This window comes from Perca fluviatilis, chromosome 2, assembly GCF_010015445.1.
Source record: "Perca fluviatilis chromosome 2, GENO_Pfluv_1.0, whole genome shotgun sequence".
Classification (NCBI taxonomy): domain Eukaryota; kingdom Metazoa; phylum Chordata; class Actinopteri; order Perciformes; family Percidae; genus Perca; species Perca fluviatilis.
In genome coordinates, this window is record NC_053113.1 from 6,420,513 (window position 1) to 6,448,351 (window position 27,839).

The 27,839-nt window shown below is 41.3% G+C and overlaps 2 protein-coding genes across 2 annotated transcripts; one reads left to right on the forward strand and one right to left on the reverse strand.

Annotated features, from left to right (window-relative positions):
• On the forward strand, positions 1-27,816 carry abcg1 (ATP-binding cassette, sub-family G (WHITE), member 1). The gene is made up of 15 exons (XM_039792148.1): positions 1-126; positions 2,162-2,408; positions 12,004-12,121; positions 12,913-13,045; positions 13,510-13,560; positions 13,636-13,781; positions 15,026-15,149; positions 15,797-15,911; positions 17,384-17,520; positions 19,477-19,578; positions 23,325-23,493; positions 23,584-23,684; positions 25,914-26,072; positions 26,464-26,582; positions 27,588-27,816. The coding sequence occupies exons 1-15, from the start codon at positions 64-66 to the stop codon at positions 27,814-27,816; spliced, it is 2,013 nt and encodes a 670-aa protein (XP_039648082.1). The 5' UTR covers positions 1-63.
• On the reverse strand, positions 21,260-22,186 carry LOC120553580 (olfactory receptor 2A14-like). The gene has a single exon (XM_039792160.1). The coding sequence runs from the start codon at positions 22,184-22,186 to the stop codon at positions 21,260-21,262; it is 927 nt and encodes a 308-aa protein (XP_039648094.1).
• Positions 27,817-27,839: the final 23 nt, after the last annotated feature.

Consider the following 27,839-nt stretch of genomic DNA (forward strand, 5'->3'; position numbering starts at 1 on the left):
GTGCGGTGTCTCAGTGATGGGATCAGTGTGAGGGAGCAGAGTGCTGCTGTCTCTGGGCCTGACATGGCCTGTCTGATGGCCGCCTGGTCCGTCCACAACCCCAGCGTCACCAACTCCATCATCATGGTGAGTCCTCCTCTCGTACTGGACAACAGACTGGACTTAGGGACAACAGACTGGACTTAGGGACAACAGACTGGACTTAGGGACAACAGACTGGACTTAGGGACACAACTAACCAGTACTTTCCCAATTAATCCATCAGTTTGGTCTTTAAAATGCCCAATTTCCTGCTGTACACACTGTAACGCTGCATACTGTCAGAGCTGCAAAGATTAATGGATTAGTTGTCAACTGCTAAAGTTATCACCAACTATTTTGATAATCGATTATCGATAAATCAGTTTGAGTCTTTTTTTTAATGGAAAACAAGTCAAATATTCTTCACTCAGCATGTTTATTTTGTCCTTAAATGTGAAACTTCTTTGTTTACCTTAAAGCTTAATCCTGAATGCACTGAGCACTGGTGTAATGTAACTGAGTACATGTACTCCAGTACTGTACTTCAGTCCAAATGTTGAGCTACTTTAACTTGATTCTTTTCTTTTCATGCCACTTTCTATCTTTTTCCTTTGCTTTAAACAGAGTGTAAAAATACTCTCACTGTTCAATCAGAAGTATCAGAAGTACTCGTTATTCAGAAGAATAATCCCTTAATTAATAATATAGAGCTGCAAAGATGAATGGACTAAACAGTAAACTGAATATCTTTGAGTTGTGGACAAAACGAGACATGTGAGGACGCACTATATCGACTATATTTTAGAGACAGAACTACTCATCCATTCATCCAGAACATAACCCACACACTAATCCACCGTGGAAGTGAGTGTTAATTGCAGCATTAATAAAATGAAGGATTCAGTTTTGGATAGTTCAGATATTTGAATGTCTTCTCCTCCGTCAGATTTACGGGGTCTCTGCGGTGTATGGTTTTTAATTTCACTCCTGTCTGATGTGTTCGGATTCAGTTTGTTCTTTATCATATTTGAGTCATAAATACATTTTTTAAAGTAGGTTTGGTTAAAGTCCTGAACATATCCCACTGCTTCAGATTCACTGGGGTATCTGCAATGTCTGGTTATTTCTGAGGGCTTAACGTTAACAGTCGTTTAAGCCAAGTAATATTCATAAACAATGTGAAAAAGGTGTGTGGGTGTGTGTATGTGTATGTGTACTTGTGTGTACGTGTACTTGTGTATGTGTGTGTATATGTGTACCTGTACATGTACTTGTGTGTAGTTGTGTGTATGTGTATATGTACTTGTGTGTATGTGTACGTATACGTGTACTTGTGTGTATGTGTACATGTACTTGTGTGTACTTGTGTGTATGTGTATATGTACTTGTGTGTATGTGTACGTATACGTGTACTTGTGTGTATGTGTACTTACTTGTACTTGTATACTTGTACTTGTGTGTATGTGTACATGTACTTGTGTGTACTTGTGTGTATGTGTACATGTACTTGTGTGTACTTGTGTGTATGTGTACATGTACTTGTGTGTATGTGTATGTATACGTGTACTTGTGTGTATGTGTACATGTACTTGTGTGTACTTGTGTGTATGTGTACATGTACTTGTGTGTATGTGTACGTATACGTGTACTTGTGTATATGTGTACGTATACGTGTACTTGTGTATATGTGTACGTATACGTGTACTTGTGTGTATGTGTATGTGTACATGTACTAGTGTGTACTTGTGTATATGTGTACGTATACGTGTACTTGTGTGTATGTGTATGTGTACATGTACTAGTGTGTACTTGTGTGTATGTGTACGTGTACTTGTGTGTACGTGTACGTATACGTGTACTTGTGTGTACGTGTACTTGTGTGTACGTGTACTTGTGTATATGTGTACCTATACGTGTACTTGTGTGTATGTGTACGTATACGTGTACTTGTGTGTATGTGTACATGTACTAGTGTGTACTTGTGTGTATGTGTACTTGTGTATATGTGTACCTATACGTGTACTTGTGTATATGTGTACGTATACGTGTACTTGTGTGTATGTGTACATGTACTAGTGTGTACTTGTGTGTACGTGTACTTACTTGTACTTGTGTGTGTGTGCGTGTGTTTAACCCCCAGAACACCAACGGGCCCCCAGACCTCATGTTGGACCCGCGGGCGGTGTGCGTCTGTATGGACGACGTGGCGAGCCAGCGGCCGGCGGGCGGCCAGCAGACGCCGCTGCTGCACGGGTACTTAAAGAAGGTGGACAACAACCAGACGGAGGCCCAGAGGTTCTCCTCGCTGCCGCGCAGACCGGCCGTCAACATCGAGTTCAGGGACATCTCGTACTCCGTCAGGGAGGGGCCCTGGTGGAGGAAGAAAGGTACTATGACCGTAACCAGGGACACACACAATCTGCAGAAGCAGAATTTAAACAAATTTAAACAAAACCTCTGAATGTTAACACATCTCCACCTAAAGCACAGAAGCAGTTCTCTAAATTCTGCAGATCTTCATTCGCTGGATCGCCGCTGAAAACTGGGTCTGATAATTACCTCATTATTGATATATATTACATAATCGTCAGCTTAAGATCAAATATGTAACTTTTTCAGCCGTAAAATGTCTAAAAACCTCTCAATGTATGGTTCTATATGTTGTTGGTTTTGTTTGTTTTATTTGGATCCCCATTAGCTTCAGCATAAGCTAAAGGCTATTCTTCCAACATCACCTTACACACCATACGCACAAAGACATTACTTCACATTACACAGCATTTGACAATACAAATCATATTTTACAGTTAACGCAATTAAAATAAAAAAATAAAAAGAATAAAAAAATCTATAAATAAAATTAATTTTAAATAGATTTATTTAAAAAAAAAAAAAGATATAATGAAAAGCCCTATAACAGAATCTCTTCAAATTGATATTAAATATTGAAATCTCTTTGACTTTGACTTTGGGTTAGTGTGCTTTTATTATCCCGAAAGTTACCAACAAAAATAACAGACTTGATTTGTGGACTGCCGCTTTGAAGCCTTGAGTTTGGCGATATGGCCGTTGCAAGAGGGTGGAGCCGGGGAGGGTGACGCGGCCAAGCCAGTGTTGTTTATGGTTCCAATAGCGCTGCGCTAAGATAAATGCTAAAGAGCGAAAGTTGCAGCCTTGTGGTCATCTGCCCGAAACCATCAGAAATGTACATATGATATCTTACGAAGGTATTGGAGTAAATGTACTGGGTTACCTTCCACTTGTTCTATTTTTATTTCAGGGTTTTCCTTCCTTGTGTGTGTGTGTGTGTATTGGATTATCGGGCTGTAATCTATTAATCTCAGCAGGTCTCCTGCTAAAAATAATACTGCAGGCCAGATTAGAAGCAGCCCTGTCACGCCGAGAGAAAATAAACAAAACCACTTTCACTGTATTCTCAATCACATGAGAAGGGAAATGTTTGGGTCCAGCGTTAAATTTGTTTTTGACATATTACAAAGAAGTTTCTAATCAAATCCACGTAAGGACGAACTAACTTTAACACAAGAGTGTCCCCATGTAAAACCAAAAGTTTTTTACATAACTTATCTTAATGAACGTATGTAACGTAACTTGCCTACTTATTTTAACCCAAACCATTCCCTTTTTCTAAACCTAAGTAGTTTTGTTTCAATTCACAACGTTAACGACATGTTTAAAACTAGGTACTTTTCACAACGTGCGCCTCATGAACGGGTTTTCAGATCTCCTACGAAAATTACAGCTGGCCGGTCGCATGACAGTTAAGTTTAGTGGAGAAAAGGTGACTGTGAGCCGGGTACAGAGCACCGTGAGGGGACGGTCCTTTCAGCGTTAAGTTTAGCTGACAAAGGTGAGCGTCATGCGGCCAGTTAAGTTTAGACACCAAAAAGACTAGTTAAGATAAGAAAAAAGATCTTGATTTGGGTTAAAACACCGTTCCCTTAACCCTTGTGTTGTCTTCGGGTCAAAGTTGACCCGTTTTCTAAATTTCTATAACCCTAACCCTACCTAATTTTATTTACCCAAAAATAACACAGATGGATGATTCCTTACAACTCAAGTACAACAGAAGATCGGATCTCTACTTTCATTGAATTTGGGGTGTTTTGTTCAATTTTTTAGCATTTGAAAAAGAAATTGAGATGTTTTCGAAACAGTATCCTCTCTGAACTTTTGTATAAATTAGGTTTATTGACCATGAATTCCAAAAATTATTGTAAAACTAATAATAAGTTGGTGTGTTGTTTTTAGTAGTCTATTGAAAAGAAGCATTCAACGGCAAAAAAGTGCCAGAAACATTGAAAAAAGTGCCAAAAGTGTCGAAAAAAGGGACAAAACCTCAGAAAAAGTGTTGATTTTTCAGTTTTGACTTAGGAGGACCTGTGTGCATAGTCCAATGGTAGACAACACCAGGGTTAAGAAGTACTCCAATGACATGAACAACATCTTCTTAACTTCTTCCTGTTCTTTGTTTATGTTATTTAATGTGCGTTTGGATTAATGGCTAGGTTCAGGGTCAGGGGTTAGCTCCGCTAGGGTTAGGGTTTAGGGTCATAATCATACGTGCCGTTAGTGACTATACAACAACTATCTGACATTTTGGCTACAGTGTGGTAAAAGCTGAGCTGATTCGTTCCCGGATGGTGGAGGGCAGCTTTTTTTCCCCTCCAGGTTGGCGTTCCCACAGTGCTGGGACGTCACGTGAAAACTATAAAAGTAGGGCTGCACAATATATACATTTTTTGATCGTCATCGCGATATCAACTGGAGCAATAGACATCGCGAGAGGCTGCGACATATCGCCAAAGACACATAGAGATATTTTGTTTTAGTTGAAATAAAATATCAGCAGAAAACTGCACTTTAAATTCATTATTTTTTTAGTGCTGCCTTTTATATTTAATTCAATGTTGAATTTGTTCAATAGAGCAAGGGTATTTGTTTTTCAGGCCAAGGATCCCTTAGCTAAAAGAAAGACGGAGCAGGGACCCCCACCAAATTGAGTTGAAATTGTGTTGCATATTAAACTGGGCCTACAGTAACGTGTGGGCAGCCTAAAGCCTCTATACATACTGTTTTATGTTGCATACAATACTAAGCTATTAAAATAATAATTAACATATTCGTATCTTTATACATCATGTTTTAATGTTAAACATACATGTGGCACAGCGAATCCTTAAAGCTTAACGGTATCTGTGGATGGCTACCTTAGTGGCTACCACAATGTTGTGTAAATGTAAACCCTCCAGTTGACCTCGGGTCAAATTTGACCCATTTTCAAAAAGTTTCTACATCAGAAATTTCTGTTTCTTTTTAACCAAATTTTCAAAAAAATAACGTGTATGGTTCCATACAACGCTCTTCACAAATAAAATAATGATCAGTTCCCTACTTTCATTGAATTTGGGTGTTTTATTAAATTTTATAGCATTTGAAAAAACAAATTGATAAAAGAACTTTGAATAAAGTGTCAAAAATGTCAGAAAAAGCTTAAAAAAAACAAAGAAAACGTCAAAAAAAATCAACAAAACCATCGCAAAAAGTGACAAAAAACTTTGTTGTAAAAGCTTCAAAAATGTCGGCAAAAATCACTCAAAACTTGGAAAAAGGTGACAATCGACAAAATCATCGCAAATAGTGACAAAGAACTTGGAAAAAACTGACCAAAACAAGAAAAACTAAAAGTTGCCTGGTCATCAAGAAGACAACACAAGGGTTAAAAACAAATCACAAATATGCCGATTTATGATAAAAATTGTGAATTTCCTCTTGCAGGATAAATAAAGGCATTCTTCTTCTTCTAATAATAATATGTTGGACTCACGTTTATGTAAATTTTCAGACATATTACCTTTTGAAACGTTTTTTATAGAGTTAAACAATAACTTGGGGCCCCCTGAAGTAACTCTAAATATCTGTGTATTTATTGCAAGTAATGTTGTTATCGTGATATTCAACAACACTATTATTATATTATTATATGGCATATGGCATATTTTCCTCATATGGTGCAGCCCTACTATGACTACAGGACGATAAGAAATCCAACCTCAGTGTGAGTTACGTTCCACTGTTGTTGTATTCGGTGTGTAAAGAAAGCCTCCGATTGCTCTTTGTTCCTGTTCATATCAGAGTTTCCCTGGGAACGGGGTGAGGGGTCGTTCACACCTGTTCACCTGAAAGGAACTCCTCCTCCTCCTCCTCCTCCTCCTCTTCCTCCTCCTCCTCCTCCTCCTCCTCCTCCTCTTCCTCCTCCCCTCCTCCTCCTCCTTATGATGAAATGACGGCTGAGTTTAACCCTCCTGTTCACTTCGGGTCAAATTTGACCCGTTTGCAAAGTTTCTATATCCTAAATTTGGGTTTCTTTTAACCAAATTGCCCCAAAAATAACATGGATGTTTCCATAAGACACTCTTCTTAAAGGAAATTAAGGATATTTTCATAGAATTTTGGGAGTTGTATTCAATGTCATAGCATTATCCTGACTAAACTTTGACAGATCTGTGATTATCCATTACCTTCATTCCTCTGATCTTAACCATTAGTCCAAATCATTCATGATTTATGCTTTTTTCTTACACAGAAAAATCTTATAAATGAGGTTTATTGACCAGGAATTCCAAAAATAAGTGTAAAACTAGTGCTAACTAGGGTGGTGATGGCGCAGTGGATAGGACACATACCTTTGGTGTGGGAGACCCTGGGTTTGATTCCCACTGTGATACATCAACCGATGTGTCCCTGAGGAAGGCACTTAACCCCTAGTTGCTCCAGAGGTGTGCGACCTCTGACATATGTAGCAATTGTAAGTCGCTTTGGATAAAAGCTTCAGCTAAATGACAGGTAATGCAAAATAAATAGGTCTAGTGGTGAATATACTGGTGTTAATGGAAAAAAGGGCCAGAAATGTTGAAATAAGCAACAGAAATGTATAAACAGTGTCTAAAAGAGTGTTCATTTTGACCCGGGAGGACAACACAAGGGTTAAGGTGGCGGACAGATGCATTGTGGGTTTTCCTGAAGTGCAGTTAAAGAGGTAACTGCAGTTCATCGGCACTAATCCGCCACTGAGATGACTGTCGTCTACAAACGTTAGCGATATAAATAAATGTTCCTGTCAACGCTGAGGGAGAAGGGAACCCTCCCATCTTCCTCCACCTGTTTCTATCTTTCTCCATCCTCCTCTTCCTCCATGGGTTTCTGTCCCAGGAAGCTTGTAAATGCTGCAAAAATACTTATATTAAATGTTTACTTTCAGAACTTCTTTGTTACTCAGAGGGACATTATCGTACTCGCTCTGCTGACTGGCTTCTACCTTGTGTTCCCCGAGCTCGGTCTGAACTTGGAAAAAACTGCTTTTAACGCTTGTTTTGTCTTCCTGTCGACCGTGCACTTGTTGTCCTCCCGGGACAAAATAAAAAATTAACACATTTTTGACACTTTTTCTGACATTTATATCCCTTTCTTCGACACTTTTGATGCTTTTTTCTATGTTTTTGATGCTTTTGTTACCCAACCACCAAACACCACTTACACCAAGTTATTACTACTAGGTTTACACTTATTTTGGGAATTCATGGACAACAACCCTCATTTGTAGGAAATGATACCTAATTTTTGAGTTAAAAAAGCAGAAATTATCAAATATTTAGACTAATATTAGAGGAACGTATGTTGATGGATAATCAGAGAACTCAAAGAGTCAAAGTTTAGTCAGAATATACAGTTTTGAAACCATTTAAATTCTTTTGAAATGCTAAAACTTGAATAAAACAAAGTATTGATCATGAATTGTACGTGCAAAGAGCCTTGTATGGAATCCATCTAATATTTGGGTAATTTTTATTAAAAAAAACAAAAAACATTTCTGATTCTGAAATTTTGAAAACGTGTCAAATTGGACCCGAGGACAACATGGGGTTGTCCTAGAACACATTGCAGCACTTCCTTAAAATCACCTCACTGGTACCTTATTAGACAATTTAGAAATCTGGTGTTAAAGGTCATTACATCACATATTATGCTTTTCTGTATTTTTCTGTCATATCTACAATGTTAGAATGTCGGATTTTCATGTCAAATAATGTCATATTCAAATAATGAGGTCAACGTATTTTAGAGAAATACCCGTGAGCTTAAACGTTCAGATAACCAACCAAAGTTTTTGTTGCTTTTTTCAACGTAAGGATGTATTTTATAAGCCAGAAAGGCATTACACAGTAACGCAATTTTGACACTTTTAATGTTTTTGTTACTTTTTTCAATGTTTTTAATGCTTTTTTTAATTAATAAAGTAAAATAATCATCTTAAATCTTCACGGCTTTCGCATCACATGAATTATCAGCAGTGAAACAAATGCTCTTGAAGAGGTTTCTTTTTTTTCTGTCTTGACTTGACTGTCGCTCATTTGGACTCGGCCTTGACTTGGTCTCACCGGCTCCTCGGTCTTGAACTTGTCTTGGACTTGACAAACGTGGTCTTGACTCCAGCGCTGGTAATCCTGCAGCGAAGGTTACTGTCGGCCAGAGAGAGTGACCCAGATTGGATCAGATTAAACGCGATAATCTCGTTAAAGAGCGTTGAGCAGATAAAGTCTTCAGCGGTTACTGCCGGCCAACATCATCAGCCTTTTTGCTTTGGTTTGATTTTATTGGTTTGCACACATTCATGCAGCCGGCCAGTAGTTATCTGTCCGTGAATCTGGGGGGCGGAGCCTCTGAAAGCGGGGTAGTATTTGTTTGGCAGTTGTGTTCAAAGATCCAACATTGTTGCGCACTTCTGTTTTGTTGGGAGTGTGCCGATGTTCCCACAGCCCTATGGTCCCACAGTTCTAAGATTTATTTCAAAATTAGGCCCTATGTCCCCACATTTCCCTTTTCATAAATATGTATTAGATTGTATCTCTCTTTCTCCCAATTTGGTAGCCAATTACACCCAACCTATTATCCAGTAGCAATGGACTACAGATGGAATGTAACCCTAACCCTAACATAGGGCCTAATTTTAAGAAAAATCTTAGAAATGTGGGAACATAGAGCTGTGGGAACATAGGGCCTAATTTTAAGAAAAATCTTAGAAATGTGGGAACATAGGGCTGTGGGAACATAGGGCTGTGGGACCATAGGACTGTGGGACCATAGGACTGTGGGACCATAGGGCTGTGGGAACATAGGGCTGTGGGACCATAGGGCTGTGGGAACATAGGGCTGTGGGAACATAGGGCTGTGGGAACATAGGACTGTGGGACCATAGGGCTGTGGGAACATAGGGCTGTGGGACCATAGGGCTGTGGGAACATAGGGCTGTGGGACCATAGGGCTGTGGGAACATAGGGCTGTGGGACCATAGGGCTGTGGGACCATAGGGCTGTGGGAACATAGGGCTGTGGGACCATAGGGCTGTGGGAACATAGGGCTGTGGGACCATAGGGCTGTGGGAACATAGGGCTGTAGGACCATAGGGCTGTGGGACCATAGGGCTGTGGGAACATAGGGCTGTGGGACCATAGGGCTGTGGGAACATAGGGCTGTGGGAACATAGGGCTGTGGGACCATAGGGCTGTGGGAACATAGGGCTGTGGGACCATAGGGCTGTGGGAACATAGGGCTGTGGGACCATAGGGCTGTGGGACCATAGGGCTGTGGGAACATAGGGCTGTGGGACCATAGGGCTGTAGGACCATAGGGCTGTGGGAACATAGAGCTGTAGGACCATAGGGCTGTAGGACCATAGGGCTGTGGGACCATAAGGCTGTGGGAACATAGAGCTGTAGGACCATAGGGCTGTGGGACCATAGGGCTTTGGGAACATAGAGCTGTAGGACCATAGGGCTGTAGGACCATAGGGCTGTGGGAACATAGAGCTGTGGGAACATAGGGCTGTGGGACCATAGGGCTGTGGGACCATAGGGCTGTGGGAACATAGAGCTGTGGGAACATAGGGCTGTGGGAACATAGGGCTGTGGGACCATAGGGCTGTGGGAACATAGGGCTGTAGGACCATAGGGCTGTGGGAACATAGGGCTGTGGGACCATAGGGCTGTGGGACCATAGGGCTGTGGGAACATAGAGCTGTGGGAACATAGGGCTGTGGGAACATAGGGCTGTGGGAACATAGGGCTGTAGGACCATAGGGCTGTGGGACCATAGGGCTGTGGGAACATAGAGCTGTGGGAGCATAGGGCTGTGGGACCATAGGGCTGACCCCGTTTTGTTGCTGATCTTTTTGCTTCTGTGCTGTGTCTTGTTTTGTGCTAAGTTCAGCTTTGCTTGTAATGTCCTTGTTTTTGTTTCTTTGTATTTTAAAAAGCCTTTTTTTAACATCAAAGGAAGGGGACTACAGATTAATGCATCTGGCATTTTTAACCCATGTAAAATCATGCGTTTTATTGATTTGCAATGTCCCATTTCATAAATGAACTGAATTGAAATGAATTGAAAGAGAACGAGTGGATGCTGGAGAGGTCAGAAACTCGTGGTCACTAAAACTTAATTTACAGCACACACAAAAATAGGACATACACACTGCCAACCGGCCCGTCAGACACCGCCTACCAAGAGTCTGGGTCTGCCGAGGTTTCTTCCTAAAAGGGAGTTTCTCCTCGCCACTGTCGCAACAGCCACTGCTAATGCTTGATCTTTGGGGAATTACTGTAATTGTTGGGGCTTTGTAAATTATAGAGTGTGGTCTAGACCTACTCTATCTGTAAAGTGTCTCGAGATAACTCTTGTTATGAATTGATACTATAAATAAAATTGAATTGAATAACTACAACTAAAACTCAGTATGGCGAAAATAGAATTTGTGTTATTTGAAAGAAAATATCAGCAGAAAACTGCACTTTAAAATGTAACTGTCATTCTTTTTTTTACTGCTGCCTTTTAAGTTCATTTCAGTGTTCAATTTGTTCAATAAAAGAAAGTTGGAAATGATTTCCTTTCATTAATTTTAAAGCAACATTAGAGAACTTGTCCCGCTTCGGTCCCCCTACAGGTTGGAAGCAGAATTGTCCATTACATTACATTACATTATGCAAGTTTGTTCTCTAGTATTGCTTTAAATTCAACAAGCAGTTTGTTGGATTTTAACAAAATACTGAAAGCAGCAGAACTGAGAACACTTTAATATCGGATTATTTATCAGTTATATATGGATATCACGATAACCATCCTTAGTGCATAACTGAGGAGTTTTGTTACCTGAACAGGTTTGGCGCTGATCGTTTGTGTTGCTGGACATTTGGACTTTATTTTAATCTGATTTGACTAGTTTTTTACTTTTTATTTACTTTTAGTTTAAAAAGCAACATCCTCAGTTGGTTGTCTTAATTGGTCCTCGAACTATTTAAAAATAAATCTGTGATCAGCGTGAGAAAACTCATGAACAACCGATCAATAATCTGAACAAGACTGTTAGGGCTGCGACTAACTATTCTCTTCATGGTAGTTTAATGTGTGGCTTGTGTTCTGGATGAGTGGACGAGTTGTTTGTTCTCTAAAATGTGGATCAGTGTTTCCCGAAGCCAAAGATGACGTCCTCACATGTCTTGTTTTGTCCACAACTAAAAAATATTCAGTTTCCTGTCCCAGAGGAGAGAAGAAACTAGAACATATTCACATTTTACAAGCTGACATCACACAAGTTTACCTGTTTTTACATTAAAAATGACTCCAACTCATTAATCAATTACCAAAATAGTTGGGGATTAATTTAATAGTTGACGACTAATCTATAAACTTTGCAGCTGTAGTAAGAAGTTAATCTTTCTCTCAAATGCTTTTCCAGGAGAAAGTTGTGACTGACGGGGTTCAGGTGTGTTCAGGTGTCAGATTCATGTGAAACCAGACGGAGAATAAAACCTCCAAACTGATGTGAAACCCGACTCGAGGACTCCGGACAAAGAGCGGTCCTTCGAGTGGCTGGGAACCTGCAGACTGATTGTTTCTTTTCTGTCTCAGGTTACAAAACTCTGCTGAAAGGGATCTCTGGGAAATTCACCAGCGGGGAGCTGGTGGCCATCATGGGGCCCTCAGGGGCCGGGAAGTCCACCCTCATGAATATCCTGGCCGGGTACAGGTGGGTACCGGTCTGCTGAAGTCTGATTCAGTCAGATCTGTGGCTTTGAATGTGAATATTTATTAGGGGTCGACCAGTTATCCGCCTGGCCAATTATTGGTGCAGAGAGTTGGCAATTTGCAGATTATCTGTATCAGTGTTTTATTTTACCGATGACCGCTAAGGTTAATTCATTACAAAGTGTGCTACTTGTGTCCCTCCCTCTGCTCTGGTTTCACTCATGATGAAACCTGGTTTCAGAATGATGAAGACAGTTAGAGAGCAATTAGATACAACATAGGATGAAGGCTCTACAGCATGGCTTTTCAATTATAAATTTAGTTGGGCCAGATTTTAAAACCATGAAATGTAGATGGGCTGTTTCCACCAGTCGCACCGCAGACGGGAGCTCCCCGATCTTCAGTGATATATCGCGGTCTGGTCTACTTTCTCTGCATGCAACGAGCTAATCTGGCAAGAAAACACACTGATACTCTATTATAAGTGATAAAATATGTTATATATGTATATATATATATATCTGATTCTGCTCATCAACCATGAGCAGACTGTCCTGTGAAACCCATGTGAGGAGTTAGAGCGACCTTCAGTGGCGGAGACGAGAACTGACCTGAAGTTTAACTAAAGACTTACATTCAAGTCTAAAATATTTATTGAAACTACTTTTTTCATTCTATTTTAGTGTAATCTTTTTGCATTTTGTGATGTTTTTGCATTTAGTGTTTTTGTGTGGAGAATTGTTTGATGTATATGTATAACATACGTATGTATATATCTATATTTGTACGCAGAGAGACGGGGATGAAGGGGGAGATCCTGATCAACAGTCAGCCCAGAGACCTGCGCTCCTTTAGGAAGGTTTCCTGTTACATCATGCAGGACGACATGCTGCTGCCTCACCTCACCATACAGGAAGCCATGATGGTACAGGAAGTAATCTGATCCTTTACTGCAGTAAACATACTCCCAACGACTCCCAAAGACTCTTAAGGACTCCCTATGGCTCCCAACGACTCCCTATGGCTGCAAACGACTCCCTGCCACTACAAATGGCCCCCTACAACTTGCAACGACTCACAATGACTCGCAACACCCCCTACAACTCCCAATGACTCCCTATGACTCCCTATGACTCTCAACAGCCCCATAGGACTCCCAATAACTCGCAACACCCCCTACAACTCCCAACGACTCACTACGTCTCCCTACGACTCACTATGCCTGCCTACGACTTCCCATGTCTCTCAACAGCCCCCTATGACTCTTAATGGCCCCCTACGACTCCCAAATGCTCCCAAAAACGTCGAACGGCCCCCAACTTCCAACGGCCCCCATGTGATTCTCTTATCCAGGATCTGGGCTGTCACTGATGAATCTTGTCTCTGCAGGTTTCAGCCAACCTGAAGCTGCAGGAGAAGGCGGAGGCTCGCAGAGAGATGGTGAGTTCTGACCCCTGACTACTTCCTGCTCGTATACAGGGATGTCAGAGGTGTAAACAGACTGTGTGTGTTCAGGTGCGGGAGATCCTGATGGCTCTGGGTTTGCTGGACTGTGCTAAGACCAGGACATCTCACCTGTCGGGTGGTCAGAGGAAGAGGCTGGCCATCGCTCTAGAGCTCGTCAATAATCCTCCGGTCATGTTCTTTGATGAACCCACTAGGTCAGTAAACCTCAGAGTGAAGTTTAGTCTTTTCACAAAAGTGTATTTTACCTGTTTTATGCCACTTTGACTTTTGTAGTGAAATTTGATTTTTCAAAAGTGAAATATAACTTGTGTATCGCCCTGTGACTTGGATCTGCTCCAAAATATTATGGGTTCTTCTTTGGCCCATGCTACACCCTTTCACCAAGTTTCATGGAAATCAGGCCAGAAGATTTTCTGTAATCCTGCTGACAGACCAACAAACGGACAAACCAAACAGGAAACATGAGCTACTTGGCAGAGGAATTAACTCTGTTTCCTGAGTCCAGTGTTTAAGGATAGAAGGTGTCGTCAGCATGTCGCACAGATTGTAAATCCTTGTGTGACTCAACATTCTCTACAAATAACCCTGGGTGCTGTTGGAGCTTGGACTTTTCACCTGTCCTCTCACACAACAGCTGTGTCCTGATTCACTCCATCTACTCTTTATCTGAACGGTTTCAGTCATTCTCAACTGGAGGTCCGAACATGGACTTTTTACAGCTATTCAAAAACTGTCTCTTTGTACATTGATGGGTTATTATGCGAAAGCTGCCCATTCCAGGATAGAAAAAAACACTCTGGGTTATTTGCATTTTGTTTAACAAATCACAATCATTTTGGGCAGTGCTAAGCTCTGGACCCAGTGACGGTGGCTCTGCACCATGCAAAAGTAAACGCCACATCCAATATTAAATGAACTGTTCACACAAGACAGTAATGTGAGCTATTTAAATTAGCTGATACATGGTTAAATCTCATTTGCTCTTAGCAGTGTATCGCTGTGTGTACTTCGTCACCAGCAATCCCACCAATCAGTCCCAAAACCTCCCAGTTAGAGAATAAGTGCTGTAAACATATTCTTTGTAAATCTGTGCAATCATTCCCCGAAAGAACCAAGCAGGCCTGTCTTGTTGCACCATCCAAATGTTCTTCAAAACTTTACATTGTCAGCATGTAGCTTGCTAGCTCGAAGTTTCTTGTACACACAGAGCACAGACTGTATCCTGGAAAATAATTGCTTGCAATTAGATACAAATCATCAGTCAAACTCTCATAATGGGTTTACTTTTCTTTTGTAATAGCTTTTTCAGTCAGAGGTTAAACAACACAGACGGGTGATAGTGGGACTTGCCCACTCCAATGGCTTCAATAGACCTGGCACCAATACACAATTCTAATGAGATACAACTCTTCCTTCTTTCTCTCTCCCTGTGTCTCAGCGGCTTGGACAGCTCGTCCTGTTTCCAGGTGGTCTCTCTGCTGAAAGCTCTGGCTCAGGGAGGACGGACCGTCATCTGCACCATCCACCAACCCAGCGCCAAACTGTTTGAACTCTTTGACAAGGTCCACACACACACACACACACACACACACACACACACACACACACACACACACACACACACACACACACACACACACACACACACACACAGATAATTACAGGTTTAATGAATAATATCTGGGCTATAAGGACTGTTAATGTTAATCAACACAAGCAATCATACACAGCAGAACTCCAGTAAATCTGATGGATTGAGATATGGATGTGATCTCACACAACCCCACTTTAAAACATCTGAACTATCCAAAACTGAATCCTCAGTTTTATTAGGGTTGCAACTAACTAATCATTGTGGATTATTGGGTGGATTATTATCTGGATTAATGGTAAATGATAAATTATTTTGGTCTATAAAATGTCAGAAAATGGTAAAAATGTGGATCAGTGTTTCCCAAAGCCCACAACTCAAAACATATTCAGTTTACTGTCACAGAGGAGAGAAGAAACTATAAAATATTTACATTTAACAAGCTGACATCACACAAGTTTTACTTTATTTTCATAAAAAATGACTGAAACCGATTAATCGATTATTCTAGTTCCATGTTCTGCTACGTATTTTTTACTCTCACTGCGGTAAAGGATCTGAATACTCACGCTTTATCAGTTTTTTATGGTAACAACTGTTATTATGTGTGTGTTGCAGCTGTACGTGCTGAGTCAGGGTCAGTGCATCTACAGAGGGAAAGTCTGCAGTCTGGTTCCCTACCTGAGAGAGCTCGGACTCAATTGCCCCACCTACCACAACCCGGCCGACTTTGGTGAGAGCCTCGGCCCTCGTGTCTCTATCTGGTTCACATGTTTTACCTGTGTTTACAGGTGACGGAAAGATATTTCTGATGAACGCAGCAGGATGTTAGATCTTAATTGTATCTGTATCACAGGACTTAAAGTAACATTTCGTTGTTTGTGTTGTTGTGATTGAACAACGCGTCGACAGCTATTTCCAGGATTTTCCAGAACATTCCCTAAAACCACTCAAATATTGCTTTACCTGACTCAGGGTTAATGCTAATAAATAACGTTTCTAACTAATTTAGTTGCTTAAAAGCCGAGACACACTGAGCCGATAATTGGCCGTCAGACAGTCTGGCGAGGTCGGTGACTCGAGTCTGTTCGGTGTGTTCCGTGCCGTCGTCCGTCCGAGGGGCCGTCGGCCTTCATTTTGGCCGATTTGACATGTATAATCGGCGGGGCGGGCACTGCCGGCAGTCGGACTCAAATGACCAATCTGATTGGTGGAGAGCTAACCCGGAAACGGGGAGCAGAATGAGCGTGATCTTTTAAACTGACCTTTGTTGATCTGAAATGAAAACCGATTCAGCAACTGCATCACGGCCTATTTCTCTCTTAACTTGTTTTCAGAAACACGTTTCGGTGAACTATTTTAGTACAATATCAGATCTTATTCTGAACAAGCCGCCATGACAGTCTGGCTTTGAATTTCCAGGAGAAACCAGACCCACGTGACGCATTCGTCCAATCAGCTGCCGGTTGTCATTTTACGACAATACAGATTAGCCCCACCTGCTGTTATGGAGACGTAAAACCGTCTCGTCGCTTCGGTGTGTTCTGAGGAACTTTTTTGACCAACTCGGGGAGACTGATCAGTCACACTGGCTTTACTGCCGCGGCTCGGCCGTCTGGTCGGTGTGTAAGCGCCTTTACATGGATAGAAACTAGGCGTGTGAATCTTTACTGGTCTCACGATTCGATTCCGATTATCCTGTCAATGATTCGAATCGATTTAATATCACGATGCATCACGATGTTTCACCTCAATATTATTATATATTACTACACATGGTTTTCATCAACAAATTCATGCATTCAGATACATCTTATCACCTCTTTTTATTGTTTCTGCAATATATTCTAGCAGCGACCGGAAAATCAACAAGCAACATCAGTAATAGTAGTATAATCTATTATGGTCTGTCACTGCATCAATGCAGGATCGTCCATGTCCGCACGCGATGCATAATAGAAATGACTAATTTCAAGACCAACAAACAGAGCAACAGATACAACCTGATAGGGGTGGCATGTCTGTTTGCATCTGTTTTCATCTCTGTAGTCATGTCTGTGATCCTTTAGCGTCTTTTATGATCGTTTGTGGGGGGGTCTTTGTGAGTCAGGGCCCCTTGTGCCCAGTAGTCCCATTCAGTAATCCATCCACGAAGTAATTTGTAGTTAGAGCACTTGAGTAAAAGTCCCTGTGGTGTGTGTTCAGTGATGGAGGTGGCGTCTGGAGAACACGGAGATCAAATGGTGCGACTGGTGCGAGCCGTCCAGGACAGGAAGTGTGAGAAGACTGAAGTGAACGGAGACACTCGCCTCCACCCGCTCATGTGGCACCGCACTGAGGAGGTGAAAAACAAACGCACCACACCGTACACTTTAGACAAGTCGGCATACTGACCAAAGGCCTGTACTACAAAGCAAGATCAACATGCCCTGGATTTATGTCCGTTAACCGGCTTCACCCAACCTAACAACCGCGGTCCCGCACAAGCTGTGTCACAATGCTGGTTAACAACGAGTTCAATCAACCCAGGGTTTCCCAATCTGGCGACTTGCGTGTCCACATAAAAGAGGCGTTATTTGCACCATATGAACAATTGCAAACATGGACAAGTCTACCAGAGTTGCATATTTTACACAAGAAGAGCAAACGATAATCCTACAGAAATATGAAGAACACAGACATGGTTTTACAGGCAAAACGCAATTCAGTCGCCGCTTCCTTACCCAGGAAGGAAAGACGCAAAAGCTGCAAAAATTGCAAACGCTGTGAATGCGTAAATTACAAAGTCTTATCAATCATCAGTCAGGCACAACAAAGGCCATGTCCACACGTACCAAAACAATCTTTTTTTCCCCCGTCTTCCCTGGCATCGTTCCAAGAATGTTTGCATCCAAACAGATCCATTTGTAAATGACTCAACACACTACTTCATATTCCAGGCCTATAGGTGGTGCTGTTTCTGCTACAGACATTCACCAAAAACAGAGAAGAAGAGGCGGAGCATGCGCATAAAGCTTGTGTGCTGTATTCAAACAGACAGTAGAAGAAGAAACCAAACAGCCCCAGTAACCCTAATAGGCTCAATATCTTCTCCAGCAGGAACACAAGCATGTAGTCCGCCATTGTTGTGGTTATGAGACGTGGTCGCGGGGTAAGAGGTCGAAGGCTAGAGGTCAAGGGGTGTGGTGATGACATCATCGATACACAAGTATGCGGCTTCGCCGTCCAAACGAAGACACAAGGATGCAGTTTTAGAATTTTTTCACCTTGGGACCAGGTTTCAAAAAAGTCCGTCTTCAGGCAGTGCGTTTGCAGGATCCGTTTGGAAGATCGGCCAAAACGATGCAAAACCTGTGCGTTTGCATCAAAAACGGTCTCTGTGTGGATGGCCCTAAAATCTGACCATAATCACGCTTGTGCATTCCATAAACTTGCATTGCTGTATCCTATATTCTTTAAGTTGCAACCCTGGCAGTTAAGTGATCTTGGGAGCAAATCATATATATGTAAAAACATAATTCCAACTGATGTGTGTATTGGCAATAACAGCTCAAGAAGCTGACAAAGATACTTAATTCCCTCCGCCTACCACGGCAATTTAACCCGACAACAAGTGATCCACCGTCGTGATACACAAAACCGTCGGTTAAACCTTAAGTTACCTTGGTAACCCCAAACCTTGCTTTGTAGTACAGGCCTCAGTTCTCCCACAGGATGAGGAAACAGTCCGACTTTTTAAATTAAACCATTTATTGGGCTGACACAAACCACAAAGTATATCAAACAAAAAACATTTACATAAAAGTACCAATTGAATGATCTCATAGTTGGAATATTTCCAATACAGCAGGAAGTTACTGTAAACATGTCTTTTCTGTTTGTCTGTTATTTAAACAGTTTTAATTATATTAACATTAAATGGGTAAAACTTTGAGGATTACTCCAAATATAGACATTACAGATGTTTTTCTTAATAATCATTTGGGTCAGCAAATTGTGAAATTCTTGAAACAATTTGTTTTATCTGACCGACAGTTTCAAAAACACAACATGTGACACAATGAAAACCGATAAATGTTGAAGACAATCAATTAAATTATCAACTTTCTGTAATTTTCTGCTGATAAATAAATAATAAATAAGTCATTTTCAAACCAAAATATCAATATGTATCATGATTTAGTGAAACAGTTTATCACTACAATAATAATCAATACTGTTGGGGTATACTATCAATGAACTGCCTCATGCTGTAATTTACATCTTTAGTTATTGTTTTCCGTCTCTTATTTTCTCAGGAGAGTTCGGCGTCTGAAGGTTGTCACAGTTTCTCGGCCAGCTGCATGACGCAGTTCTCCATCCTGTTCAGGAGAACGTTCCTCAGCATCCTCAGAGACTCTGTGAGAAACCACACACACACACACACACACACACACACACACACAGAGAAACATATGCAGATCTCATTTTATTCTGCCGACGTTTTTGGCCCAATGAGGGATTTTTTTTTCTTGCTCACGAGAAACCTTCTGGTGCACACAATAAACTATCTTGTAATATCGCTATACTTTTGCGTGCTCCTGAGACAAGTATCGAGTTTCTCTTGCCCACAAGAAAGTTTCATGTGTGAACAAGAACATTTTTTCACTGTGTCCTTTCAGGAGCTCCGTAGTCTGTATCGATGATGATTTATTTACGGCATTTCATTATTGGACGATCCGCCGAATGTCCCTTATTTTCGTCCGGATGTCCGTCCCCTTCCTCTTTCTTTGTGTTGGCGTTCTAACCTCCGGTGGATTTGTGAGGACTATGGTTAACTGCTCCTCAGATCTCTGCAGGGTAAATCCAGACAGCTAGCTAGACTATCTGTCCAATCGGAGTTTTCTGTTGCACGACTAAAACTAATTTTGAACGTACACATGTTCCACCAAAACAAGTTCCTTCCTGAGACTATTTTGCAGAGCCACTGTTGTTGCGTCTGGAGCTTAGCGCCGCCCAAGACGATTGTGATTGGTTTAAAGAAATGCCAATAAACCAGAGCATGTTTTTATCCAATTCCTGGATGTTGTGTGGACTACACCTATAAGACTAGGGCTGGGATATAAACATTGCTTTTACGATTCAAATTGACCTTCATTTGAATCATACAATATGGATTCATAAAATCCCAAGATTGAGCTTTTAAGAGGCTCAGTTATGAAGTTAGAGTGAATATAGTGGTATCATATGAAACTAGACAATCTAACTAATCCATGTCATGCTAAATAATGCTCCAAAGGGAAAAACTGCCTTAGCCATTTTCATAAATGTATGTTTTTTGGTTACTCTTTATTGTTTTGCTGTAGTGTGTTCATGTTAAATAAAAAGTTAATTAATGCAATTGCTTTGGGGTCAATTCTTAAAACGTAAACAATAATATTTTTAACAATGGACCAAGTTACAGGGTTCCTTGTATAATTTACATCATTAGTTCTCTGAGGATCTTTCATATCAATTAAATTGGTATTGTTACTGAAATTTATCAAATTGAGTCAGCAAAATTTGATGGGTTTTCATGAAGTTTTACTAAATAAACACAAAACATATTGATCCAAAAATTTCTAAATGTAAAAACATGAACAATATATTTCTTAATACTCCAGAAGTTATCTTAATACTATCCAGAACTATTTACATTTTTATTCCATCCATCCATCTTCCTCCTCTTATCCGGGGTCAGGTCCCGGGGTAGTAGCTCCAGCAGGGGACCCCAAACTTCCCTTTCCCGAGCCACATCCCGAGGTGATCCCAGGCCAGGGTGGAGATATAATCCCTCCACCTAGTCCTGGGTCTTCCCCGAGGCCTCCTCCCAGCTGGACGTGCCTGGAACACCTCCCTAAGCGTTTTGAGTGTTTTTTATTTATTTTCTGCTCAAGCTTTTCTGATGTTTTAGACATAGATATGGTTAATAAGTAATAATGGTCCAAAATGATATGAAAATTCCATTTGCTTGGAACGCTCTGTCAAATACGTGCACCTAAGTCTACCACAAACCTAGAGAATTTAATTCTGCAACCAGAGAGTTGCTCTTTTAATATTAGTTTACATTTGACCAAAGACAAGACTTTTACACAAAATACGTATTTTAGACATTTGCAGTCCAAACATTAAAGGGTTAAAGATTGGTTGGCAGGTCAGAAAGTATAATGACAAAATAATACGCAGCATATTGGGTACACTGCTCATATCAAACCTGCTCTGTACTATTTCAAAGAAAGAACCAAAGAAAAAGTTGATCAGAGAAGCGAGGTGAGGTGTGCAGGTACTGACAGCTTTCTGTCTGGTCTGTTTAGAACCAGAATAACACACTTTAAGAATCCTCATGTAGGTGTAAAGAATTAAACTGAGAGGACCAAAGACTACAAGACAAGTCATAATTAGTCCATAAATGTTGTTCACTGTGGTGTCAGAGCAGGCCAGTTTGACAATAGAGTAGTTGTCACAGTAAACTTTGTTAATGATGTTCCCACACAGCTGTAAAGAGGAACTCAAAGATATCAAGACAGCAACTTCAATAAATGGTAATAACCATGTTAGAGCAATAAGCACGGTAACCTTGTTAGATGTCATACGTGTGTTATATTGCAGAGGATAACAGATAGCAAGATATCTGTCATAAGACATGATGGATAAATTTATAAATTGTATGAATCCATATGCAAACACACAATAAATCTGCAGGAAACAAAATGGAGCAGAAACAGTGTGAATGTCAGAGAGGATCTGAACCAGAAGGAATGGAAACAACCCTGTACTACCATACAGTTCATTTACAAACAGGCTGCACAGAAAAAGGTACATAGGTTCATGTAAGCTTCTGTTCTTACAGATAACCACAATCAGCAAAAGATTGGCACAAATAATTAAAGCATAAAAACACATAATGACCGTGAAAAATAAGTATTTAAAGAGCCCAATATCAAAGTATGCTCCAAAAGTGAAATATGAAACCTGTGTAGAGTTTATCATGATCAAACGTTTGGTTCACAACACAACCTTTCAAGTTTGCACAGGATAAACAGTTTGACAATGTTACATTTTGTATGAGGTTAGCAGAAATCAAATTAGTTTAAATGTTAAATGTACGCTTATCCTGGACTCACTGCATTAACACACAAGCAGTATTCAGCCTTCAAACAGTAAAGACATACATTCATACAATAACACAGATTACCTTACATTCATCTGCAGTAACTGCTTTGCAACTGAGATGAAACTCTGTGTCTTCTTCTTTTAAACTCTTCAAGTCAGAGGGTGTGCACATCAGCAGTCTGGCCTCATTACCACGTGACACATCTAACTGATATCTGAACATCTACTCTTAGCATGTTAAAAAACATTGGTCGGTAAAACAAAACTAAAATAAGCAAACATGAATTGATTCTTCTTTTTCCATGACATATGGCTGTAGTTATTAATCAATTAGTCGATCAACATAAAATTGATCGGCAACGATTTTTGATAACCTAGTAATCGTTTGTCAATATTAATAATAAAGTAATGTTTCTCTATATATAGAATCTTAATGTTGGTTTATGTGAAATAGAAGTGTCCTTTACGATATTACATAAAATTTATACCATTATGGAGCCCCTAGTCTCGCATTGCCAGACCTTCCACCACAGCGCTGCAGATGAAGGTCTGGCCAGTCAACACAGCATTCCTGGATGGGAGAAAAAAGTGTTCTGGTTTATTGGCATTTCTTTAAACCATACACGATCATGTTGGGCGGCGTTAAGCACCGGACGGAGCAACGGTGCCAATATAGTCTCAGGAAGGAACTTGTTTTGGTGGAAAGTGTGTACGTTCAAAAGTAGTTTTAGTCGTGCAACAGAAACCTCAGATTGGACAGATAGTCTAGCTAGCTGTCTGGATTTACCCTGCAGAGATCTGAGGAGCAGTTAACCATAGTCCTCACAAATCCACCGGAGGTTAGAACGCCAACACAAAGGAAGCGGAAGGTGACGGACATCTGGTCAAAAATGAGGGACATACGGCCGAACTTCCGGCAGCAACGGAACAATCCCTTGAATGAAACGTCGTCGACATAGATTACAGTTGTAGCAACAGTCGCCGAGACTCATCTACGCTCTCATTGGTCGAGCAGGTGCTGACTCACCTGAGGATCTCCTCTCACATCGGGATCGGCGTCCTGATTGGTCTGTTGTACCTGGGCATCGGGAACGAGGCCAAGAAGGTTCTCAGTAACTCGGGCTTCCTCTTCTTTTCCATGTTGTTCCTCATGTTCGCCGCTCTGATGCCCACAGTGCTAACATGTGAGTCTAACACACAACGCTGGATCATAGAAGTACATTTTGTTGTTAGTTTGATTCATGTAAACGTTGTGTTGTGTGTTTGTGCTTCAGTTCCTCTGGAGATGGGAGTTTTTCTGAGGGAACACCTGAACTACTGGTACAGTCTGAAGGCGTATTATCTCGCCAAAACTATGGCGGATGTCCCCTTCCAGGTAATGTTTCATAATCCATACTACTCCACAACAACTCCTGCAGCTTCCTTTATATATATATATATATATATATATATATATATATAGGGACACCTTCTCATTCAATGCGTTTCCTTTATTTTCATGACTATTTACATTGTAGATTCTCACAATGAAAACATGTCTTATATTTTAGATTCCTCAAAGTAGCCACCATTGCTTTTTTGATAGCGCTGCAAACCCTTGGTGTTCTCTCAATGAGCTTCATGAGGTAGTCACCTGAAATGGTTTTCACTTCACAGGTGTGCCTTGTCAGGGTTAATTAGTGGAATTTTTTTCCCTTATTAATGGGGTTGGGACCATCAGTTGTGTTGTGCAGAAGTCAGGTTGATACACAGCCGACAGCCCTATTGGACAACTGTTAGAATTCATATTATGGCAAGAACCAATCAGCTAAGTAAAGAGAAACGAGTGGCCATCATTACTTTAACAAATGAAGGTCAGTCAGTCCGGAAAATTGCGAAAACTTTGAATGTGTCTCCAAGTGCAGTCGCAAAAACCATCAAGCGCTACAACGAAACTGGCTCACATGAGGACCGCCCCAGGAAAGGAAGACCAAGAGTCACCTCTGCTGCTGAGGATAAGTTCATCCGAGTCACCAGCCTCAGAAATCGCAAGTTAACAGCAGCTCAGATTAGAGACCAGATGAATGCCACACAGAGTTCTAGCAGCAGACACATCTCTAGAACAACTGTTAAGAGGAGACTGCGCGAATCAGGCCTTCATGGTCAAATAGCTGCTAGGAAACCACTGCTAAGGAGAGGCAACAAGCAAAAGAGATTTGTTTGGGCCAAGAAACACAAGGAATGGACATTAGACCAGTGGAAATCTGTGCTTTGGTCTGATGAGTCCAAATTTGAGATCTTTGGTTCCAACCGCCGTGTCTTTGTGCGACGCAGAAAAGGTGAACGGATGGATTCTACATGCCTGGTTCCCACCGTGAAGCATGGAGGAGGAGGTGTGACGGTGTGTGGGTGCTTTGCTGGTGACACTGTTGGGGATTTATTCAAAATTGAAGGCATACTGAACCAGCATGGCTACCACAGCATCCTGCAGGGACATACCATCCCATCCGGTTTGCGTTTAGTTGGACCATCATTTATTTTTCAACAGGACAATGACACCAAACACACCACCAGGCTGTGTAAGGGCTATTTGACCAAGAAGGAGAGTGATGGAGTGCTGCGCCAGATGACCTGGCCTCCACAGTCACTGGACCATCATTTATTTTTCAACAGGACAATGACACCAAACACACCACCAGGCTGTGTAAGGGCTATTTGACCAAGAAGGAGAGTGATGGAGTGCTGCGCCAGATGACCTGGCCTCCACAGTCACCGGACCTGAACCCAATCGAGATGGTTTGGGGTGAGCTGGAGCGCAGAGTGAAGGCAAAAGGGCCAACAAGTGCTAAGCATCTCTGGGAACTCCTTCAAGACTGTTGGAAAACCATTTCAGGTGACTACCTCTTGAAGCTCATCAAGAGAATGCCAAGAGTGTGCAAAGCAGTAATCAGAGCAAAGGGTGACTACTTTGAAGAAACTAGAATAAGACATGTTTTCAGTTATTTCACACTTTTTTGTTAAGTACATAATTCCACGTGTTCATTCATAGTTTTGATGCCTTCAGTGAGAATCTACAATGTAAATAGTCATGAAAATAAAGGAAATGCATTGAATGAGAAGGTGTGTCCAAACTTTATAGAGAGAGAGAAAGAGCTGCAAAGATTAATCGATTAGTTGTCAAATATTAACTAATTTAACTAATAACTATTTTGATCATCTATTAATCAATTTGAGTCATTTTTTGTGATAAAACAAGTAAACGTGTGTGATGTCAGCTTGTTGAATGTGACACAACTAATCCATTAAGCCAGAAAATAACCCACAGATTAATTGACGATGAAAATAATCATTAACCCCTAATAAAATGGTGTATTCAGTTTTAGATAGTTCTTTTAAAGTGGGGGTTGTGTGCGGTCATATCCATATTTTCCTCTGTCAGATTTACTGCGGTGTATGATGATTTGTGATGGCCCTAAATTACAGGCTGGCCAAAAAGCTTCTGGTTTTCCCACAATGGATACTTTAAAGACCTCGTTGAAACGGTGCATTTCTCTCCTTTTTAACAAACATATGAACATATCCTTCACTGAATAATGTGCTGTTCTGTGTTCCCTCTGCTGTGCAGGTAGTGTTCCCGCTGGTGTACTGCAGTATTGTGTACTGGATGACGGCTCAGCCTCCGGACGCCAGACGCTTCTTCCTCTTCCTGTCTCTGGGCGTTCTGACCTCTCTGGTGGCTCAGAGTCTGGGCCTGCTGATCGGAGCCGCCTCCACCTCTCTGCAGGTCAGTTTGCCTGTACTTCATGAGCGTGTTCTCATGAAGCATTCGTACATACAGCAGTGAAAAGTAAAGCCCTGTCATTTGTATGTATTTCACGTATTTATTACTGTCAGCACCACATTGACTGCTGTTGTGTAAGAGCGTGAAGATCCTCATAGGGAGGATTTCGATGGGGAGGGGTTGTTTGGCTCCTAAAACACAGGGCTTTCAAACTGGGGAGCGGAGTTCATGTCCGGGAAGAAATTAAGGAGAAAACACAAGACTTTCACCAAGGAAGCTTAACTGTCACGTAACCGGGCGGTGCTCGCCTAATTTCGTAGGATATCATACGAACACGTTCATGACAATGCGTAGACCTGCTGAGTCCATTAAGGTGTGTGTGTTGTCTCTGCAGGTGGCGACGTTTGTGGGTCCGGTCACAGCGATCCCTGTGCTGTTGTTCTCCGGGTTCTTTGTCAGCTTCGACACCATCCCCTGGTACCTTCAGTGGATGTCTTACATCTCCTACGTCAGGTGGGGGCGCTGTTTGATTACAGAACTGAAGTCTGACTCCATCTCCCATTTAAAGACAATATATCATAATGTCAATGAGTTTTTAGTCTCAGACTTGAAGATTTTACTACCAAGACTCCAAACATAGGATAATATCAGACAACGTCCAGACATGAAAAGGTCTGACTTTTTTACTTTTTTTGACACTTTTTTGGCTCTTGTTTTGTCACTTTTTAATTTTTAGCGAGTTTTTTCTGAATGTCCAAACAGGAAAAAGACTGACTTAAGAAAGCTGGGACTGAGTTTTATTATTACATTATATGTCATTTAGCTGACGCTTTTATCCAAAGCGACTTACAATTGCTATATATATATCAGAGGTAACACTCCTCTGGAGCAACTAGGGGTTAAGTGCCTTGCTCAGGGTATGTTGTGTATCGATGTATCGCAGTGGGAATCGAACCCAGATCTCCCACACCAAAGGCATGTGTCATATCCACTGTGCCATCACCAGCCTTTTATGACCAGCTTACACCAAACGATTGAGATGAAGGGAGCGCGCCCTTACTTTAGGAAGACTCTCAGGATTTCATGCCCAGAGTGGACATTTATCTGCAACAGTGGAATCGCTTGAAAAGTCGTTTGGTGGAAGTTCGGCAAAAGTTACAATGATTTACAAACTGCATATCCTTCTAAGTGAATAACAAAATAACATTTCCAAAATAACTGATCTACCTTTGTGTTTGCTATTCATAGCAGGAGGCTTGCTTCTATTTTTAATTGTTTCTTCTGGCTGGATGATTATGAAAAGTTGAAGTTGTGCTTCAAGAAAGGAAAGTTTTTTTGTAGCAGATTTTATTTGCAAGACAGAATACTTTGTTGAAGAACAAGCTGTAAAATAACCTCTTATTCTGTGAAATGTTTGACTACTGCAACTGACAGTTTGCTGTCTTATAAACTCACGAGGGTTGAGCACTTTGTGCGCTTCACACGGAAATAAAGAATCAGTGGTGTGTTGTGTCTCAGGTACGGCTTCGAGGGCGTCATCCTGTCGATCTACAGTTTGGACCGAGAGGATCTTCACTGCGATGATCACGACACCTGCCACTTCCAGAAGTCGGAGGCTATCCTGAAGGAGCTGGACATGCTGGACGCCAAACTCTACCTGGACTTTATCGTCCTAGCCATCTTCTTCTTCTCCCTGAGGCTCATCGCTTACTTTGTCCTCCGGTATAAAATCAGCGCTGAGAGGTAGACCAGGGCCAGGAGGAAAAAGAG